We start from the raw sequence: 7,111 nt of genomic DNA on the forward strand, positions 1-7,111 counted from the left end.
CCCGAGGAAGAGAAATAAACAGATAAATTTGGGGTTTTAGGTTAGCAATTGACTTCATAATATAATAAAAGCTGAACTTTCTCTGAAGAAATGCAAATCATCACCAGCGCCTTTCATGCCAGAGTTTTAAACTAGGATCTTCTTGTGATGACAAATAACCTGTTTTGGTCAAATATTGAAAGTTAGGTGGAATATTGCGAGATGTCATGCTCGATGTTTGTGTTGTGGATGACTCTCAGCTGCTACCACATCAAATTTTAGCTCGATATCTGTAAAACTGACTGAGTTATACTGAGTTATAGACTTTTTTGCATTGAGTAAAAATGATTAGCTGTGGCAGCCATCTTCAATTTAACTCACTCTAAAAGTTAATCAGATGGAAATGTACAATGAATGATTAGTTTCTTTAAGTTTAACTGAAAAGCATCCAGTGGTTCATGAGATATTTTGTTATTAGACATAAAATGTTTTTTTTTCAGAACATTTATTCAATTTGTAGTGCTTGATTTTACTTATATTTGGTGTCATTATGCACCAAAATGTAAAAGAAACCCCTACTATGTGTGTAAACTTATATATGCTAAGCTAATTTTAAATGTATTTAAATTAAAACGTGTTTTTCTGTGTATATGTTTAGAAATATAACTAAATTGGTTTGTTTTAACTCTGCTTTTAGTTGTGTGCTCGGAGAAAAATTAACCAGCAGCGCCATCTAGCGGCCAGGGGTGGAACGTCACCATGACAACCGTGAACCGGAAATGGATTTCCGTGTTTTTCCGATTCGCACGTGGACAGGGGAGAGCAGAGAGCGTTCGGCAACATGGCCGCGTGCAGCGTGGAGGAGCTGTTAGCCAAAGCCGAGCAAGAAGAGGCAGAAAAACTGAGAAGCATCACGGTCCACAAAGAGCTGGACCTGGACTTCGACGTCGGCAGCCTGCTCGCTTGTGACAAGAACCGGATCGAGTCCCGGGACTTCAGGGGCCAGAAGAAGGAGGACTTCCTGCGGGCCTTGGCTCGAGACAACACTCAGCTTCTCATCAACGAAATATGGAAGCTGCAGACGGAGCGGGTCGAGGAGGCGATAGTAGCCAAACTACCGGAACCGAGTACCCGGCTGCCGAGAGAGAAGGCCCCGCTGAAGCCCAGACCCCCGACCAAGTGGGAGCAGTTCGCCAAACTGAAAGGCATCCAGAAGAAGAAGAAGACCAACCTGGTCTGGGATGACACCGCCAAGGAGTGGAGGAGGCGCTGGGGCTACAAGAGGGCCAAAGACAACACCAAGGAGTGGCTGATCGAGGTGCCGGAGACCGCGGACTCGAACGAGGACCAGTTCTCCAAACGCACCAGGGCCAAGAAGGAGCGCGTGGCCAAAAACGAGCTGAACAGGCTGAGGAACATCGCCAGGGCGCAGAAGGTCAAAAGCCCCGGCGTGGGCCTGCTCCCCAAGGCCCAGCAGTCCAGAGACGAGCTGGCTCAGGCCGTGAGCGTCGCCAGGACCTCCACGGCGTCCGCCGGCCGCTTCCAGGACCGCCTGGCCAAGGAGAAGGCGCCCAGGAACTCGGGCAAGAGGAGGAAGTTCGAGCCGCTGATCGGGGACTTCTCCAGCGAGAGGCAGAAGCAGCTGGAGCTGCTGAAGGTCCTGGACAGCAGGAGGCCGAAGCTGGACATCACCAAGGCTGTGAACGCGCAGATGAGACAGGAGGACAGGGAGGAGGCTGCGGCCAAACACGGCAGGAAGGGAGGCAAGGGGAGGGCAGGGAGGGGAGGCAAGATGGCAGGGAGGAGAGGCAAGAGAGGAAAGGCTGAGGGAGGAAGAGGAGGAGGGAAGAAGAGGGGCAAACCTGGGAAACGCTGAGGACTTGGAGCCGCTTGGTTCTGCTGTAAAAAGCTCTGAAATACACTTTAATTCTGCAGCAGAAATGTGTTGGCTTTTTGTTTGTTTCCCATCAGACTGGATGTTTTCACCCAAATCTGCAGCTTCAGTAAGGTTTTAATGCCTGTGTGAAGCGAGGCGTTAACATGGTTCAAACGGCTGCAATTTATACAGTTTTTATACCTTAGAAAACTAAAATTTGACTCATTATTTGTGACAAAATAATCCTCCTGGAGAAACTCTTAAAGCTGCTTTCTGACTGTTTTATCGCTGAATCCTTCAAAATTAAACTTTATGTACAAATGTTTCATTTTCTGTCACAAAGCATCGTTTGCCTCCTTTAAAATCAGCAACGTGTCAAGATTTTTCTCTTTTTCCTGCCTCTAAATGTTGTCATTTGGGATTATAATACATGCGTCTTTTATCAAACACTAAATTTGACTAAACACGCCTTTTAAAAATTAATTTGTCCTTCTCCTGTTTAAACCAACCCAGTCTGGACATAAATAAAGAGATAAAAAAGTAAATAAAACATGAAAATATAAATATATACAGCGAAGTGGGATAAAAGGAGCTTTTATTTTGATTCGGGAGAAGAATATCTCCAAGAGGAGCATGTAAAAATAACTTTACACACACACATGGTTTAAAAATAGTCTAATTTTAAAGTTTTAAAAACAGCGTAACCCTGAAAGAATGGTACTTTCTACAGATTTTGTAAAAATTAAGCAAAAGCCGAAAGAACAAGAGTTTATCCTGACAAGAAGGCGTGAATAATCCCTGATTTCTGTCCATCAATCTGGTCCTAAACGGGTAAGATGTTGACACCTTTTTCCTCTCGAAGAAGATAATTTGCTGTAAAACTCTGATCTGTAATAAATTGTTTTTTTTTTCATCGAGTTGATTAAAGTCGTCTGTTTCATAATGCAGGAAATAAAAAAAATACTTCAAAATAAGAGTGTTTGTACTTTAAACTCTTTAATAAAACTAGCGAGGAGAGTGGTCAGCTTCAAAATCTGTGATTTATGGTTCATGCTGTTATTTAAAATGTTCCCCAGGATTAAACCCAGAATATATAACATTAAATCACTCCGCAGTCAGATTATTTGCTCAGTTCTTAAAGATACTTTTGCTACAATCAGGACTTGATGTGATTTAAAAAGTCTCTTGTGTCAGAAGCTGCTGAGCTGTGGGTTTCTCGTTAAGGTTTCAGTCTTCGTGTCTGGGCCGGAGCAGTGAGAGGTGGGACAGGAAGCTCCCAAATCCAGGATCTGCACGGATAACGAGGTCAGACCGCCACCTCATCCATTTAGAGGTGTTTCCTTTATCAGGTGTCACTCAGACGCACTTCCTGCTCAGTTCAGAGTTAATCCTGACTGGATCTCTGCCTTATTTCCAATTTACTTACCTTGATTAATTTCAACTGGGGAGAAAATAAAATCCTTCTTTTAAGTAAATAAAAGTGGTAAAGTCAGCTTATATGAGGAGTTTTGATATGATTCTCTGGTTGATGGTGATTTTTAATCGCTGACTGTAGCAGCAGGAACAGAAAAACAAAAAAAAAAAGGAGGGAGGTGATGGGGGTTTCAGTCCCCATCTGTTGAGCCGTCACGTCCCGGGTGGGTTCATCTTTGTTCCTGCTCACGCGTGTGCTGCCGGGGAGTGGGGCACGGTCAATAAATCCAAACCGAATGGAGCACTTTTTGATGAGACGAGAACGTGACCAGGTGGCCGAAGAACAACAGAGGCCGAGCTTGTTCCCCTGCTGAGCTGAAAATGATGAAATGACAGTTTGTGTTTTTAAAAACTACATTTTACATTCTACATTTTCTGCACCGAGTCCAGCTGAAGACAGAGAGCAGGAGCTTAATCCTCACCATGTTGCAGAAATGAACACGTTGAGGTCTTCACCACAGTCCGTGCAATCAGATCTGCAGGGACACAGTTTGTTTCCAGGGCCAGATTTAGGTGCACCAGGTGGTGAAGAGTTGCTGTCTCCTTCAAACAAGCGAAGAGCTTCGAGGCGACCTGCCCGCAGTTCTGTCTCTGGTCATTAGATGGTGGTGGCGCACAGCTGCAGGCCCCGCTGGCGGGACGAGCTGGTTCTGTCCACAGGGGACGCAGTCCTGGTTCTGTCCGAAGACGAGGAGGAGAGGTTGATGAAGCTGAGCCAGGCCTGTTGAGCGGCTCTGTTTCTACTCAAAAACACCCCATCACCCCTAAACGAGCTGAAACCATGACACTCTCACCACCGTGCTTCACAGCTTCATCTGTTATCTGTCCAAACCATCTCAGGTTTAACGCCGTGTTAGGAGAGATGAGGCGATTTTTCTGTTTCATGAATCATGAAGATTATCTATTGTAAAAAAAAAAAAACAAGGCCTCCAGTTGCTTGGAAGTTACCCTCCCTTCCTTTGCGGCCTTGCTCACGTTTGAACATCTCGATTTAACATGAAGAAAGAAAAAATAAAGCACCGAAGCAGACAGAGAGCATCAGAGGCGTGGGTCTTTTTTTAATTAAAACGCAAAACGTTTTCCCCTCTCTTGCCTCCTGAAGCCCTGCGACGGGGCTCATCTTTGAGGACCCCAGCAGGTATAGAAAGTAAACACATCAACACACACACACACACACACAAAGTCTGCACAGCATGTCCACGCGCTCAGCATCCGGCAGATGTTCCCCACATCCCCCCACATCCCACTCTTCCCCGCCTAGAGACCCCTGAACAGGTGGCCCCTCTCGCCGCTCATTAGATAACAAAGCGCACTGATTGCCAACCCCCACAAACACACACACACACACACACACTACAAAAAAGTCAATCACTCCTTATTAAAGAATCAGGGGGAAAATGAAGTGAAATATTGTAGTTATTATGATTATTCAACATTAAATTCGCTGATCAAAAGCTAAATGTTGGATATTTGTTTCAAAGTGGAGGACATATATTTTATAATTTGTCTCAAAACCCGTTCAAACAGGAGTAAATACACGCCGCGCAGCCCGCCGTGCAGCTCCGTGCCTGTCCTTGATTGCTGGCAGAGAAATATAGGTCATAAGGAATAAACAGGTCCTTTGTGTTTGTCATTTCCTCTTTGTCCTCCCTCAGGAGGGGAGGCAGAGGAGAAGGAGGAGGAGGAGTGGGGCTGGACGCCGGCCAGGCTGAGCGCGAGGGCCCCTTCCTGGTACAGAGGCCCCAGACCTCTTTGCCCCAGCTCATGGCCTCCCACCCTCGGATACACAGACCTCTGAGTTTGCTCCACCGGGGAGCCACGAGCGAGACCTTCGACGGCGACTGAGAAGCCTTTTTCTTCATCCTGGGCGGCGGAGCAGAGTTCACCTTGTGAGGAGGGGGGGCGTTTGCTTCTGAAATCACTCTTAACCACTCTGATGTGTGTGTGTGTGTGTGTGTGTGTATTTGTGTACCTGCACATCCAAGTGTTCTCGACTTTTTACAAATGAGCATAAAATTAAAAAGCAGAATGGAAACAACCATTGGGACGATGTGTGAAATTTATATTTTAACCACAATGTAGCAATAAACAGATCAAATGTTAAAACTAATAAATTCTGCCATAAAATATAAATAAAAGTACAGTTTCTTAAACGTCTGAGGAGAGCAGCTGCTGGAGTTTTTGGAGGGGACGTGGTCCCATTCTGGTCTGATGTTCATCAATCCTGGATCTTCTTTGCTGGATGGGAACATATGTTGTTCTAAAACCTGTGTAAACCTTTCTGCATTGATGGAGCCTCTCTAGATGTGTAAGCTGCCCATTCCAGAGGCACTAATGCACCCCCATACAATCAGAGAGGCAGGCTTTTCAACTGTGCGCTGACACAGGCATCTGTGGTTTCCAAAAATAATTAAAAACTTTGCCTCACTTCATTTCAAATAAGCTCAGTGAAGATGACGGCGTTTCTGGATGGTTTACGTCTAACTTCTTCTTTGCCTGATAGAGCTTTAACTTGTGTTTGTGGATGTCAGGGTGAACTGTGTTTAGAGAGGATGATCTGTGGAAGAGAACAGAACCAGACCTGGTTCTAATGCAGTGACAAAAAAATGATTTCTTAGTTTCAACATTTGGTACGTTCACTATCCTCCCTCCAATTCCATAACACCCCCCCCCCCCNTGATACAGTTATTCCGTTAAACAATGTAGGTTTTTTTTTGTTTGTTTGTTTTATAATTTGCACTGTTCAAACTTGTTATTCACATTTTGGTTACAATTTTGTCATTTGTGTCTTTTGTTCTTTTTGTTACTATAATTCTTAAACACTTTTCTTGTGTGGCCAGGGAGCCCAGAGAGAACAGAAATTTCAGTTCTCAATATGTCTGTGATATATTGCAGAAATGACAATAAAGCTGACTTTGACTTTGACTATGCTCCGTTGTGGATAAAAAGTGGGTTCATGAGGTTTGTCCCACACCACGTCCCAATTTGTTTGGAATCAGGGTCGTAACTTTAGCTCCTGCTCGTTCTCCTTCGAACACTTCAGGCCTCCTCCTCTTTCTCCTCCTCCAGTCCTGGAGGACTACAATAATAAAAAAGCTAAAAACCGAAAGGCTCGGCCGAAGGAGCGGGGATTGTGCCAGTCGTCCCGGCAACACAGAAGCAGCTCTCAGAAGTGTCACGTCGTCTCCACAGGACGGGCTGTAGATTACCTCCTTCCAGTGGCCACGAAACAGCAAACTCAGACCTAACCTTGGCCTCGGCATCCATAGGAACCCTCCTCCTCCTCCTCCTCCCCCCGTCCGCGGTTTGACATTCACTGTTGTATAATCCTTTGTTGTAAAGCTGTAGGAGGCAATCACTTTGGGGCCGGGGTCTGGGAGGCACTTCTTGGACAGGAAAAAGTGTTGCAAAGATTAAAAAAGAAAGGAGAGCGTCCGAGGGAACCTTCCTGCAACTGTTGCAGCTGAGCTTATAAAGAACATCTCGCATGTTCTTAATTTTGACTCTTTTTTTTTTCTCTCTTTTCATCGGAGCTGATTAGAAAGACGGCTATCCCTCGTTTGAAGCTACAAAGCTTCCAGTTTTCCAGAATCTGTCGTGTTTCAGCTAAATGTGAGCCTGACCAGCCTAACGGGGGCTGGCACACGCAGCAGTGGAAAAAGTGACCTATTTAAGACAGGGTCCAGTTTTTACACACACACACACTTTTTAAGGCTGTTGGGTCTCCCGCCTAAATGCTCCCGTCCCTGCTGCGTTGTGTTGGTTACCTTCTAGGGGGGCAGG

General features: G+C 45.4%; 1 protein-coding gene across 1 annotated transcript; it reads left to right on the forward strand.

Annotated features, from left to right (window-relative positions):
- Positions 1-766: 766 nt before the first annotated feature.
- Positions 767-2,772, forward strand: rrs1 (ribosome biogenesis regulator 1 homolog). The gene has a single exon (XM_017406366.3). The coding sequence runs from the start codon at positions 821-823 to the stop codon at positions 1,853-1,855; it is 1,035 nt and encodes a 344-aa protein (XP_017261855.1). The 5' UTR covers positions 767-820; the 3' UTR covers positions 1,856-2,772.
- Positions 2,773-7,111: the final 4,339 nt, after the last annotated feature.

The sequence above is a fragment of the Kryptolebias marmoratus genome, linkage group LG21, assembly GCF_001649575.2.
Source record: "Kryptolebias marmoratus isolate JLee-2015 linkage group LG21, ASM164957v2, whole genome shotgun sequence".
Taxonomy (NCBI): Eukaryota; Metazoa; Chordata; class Actinopteri; order Cyprinodontiformes; family Rivulidae; genus Kryptolebias; species Kryptolebias marmoratus.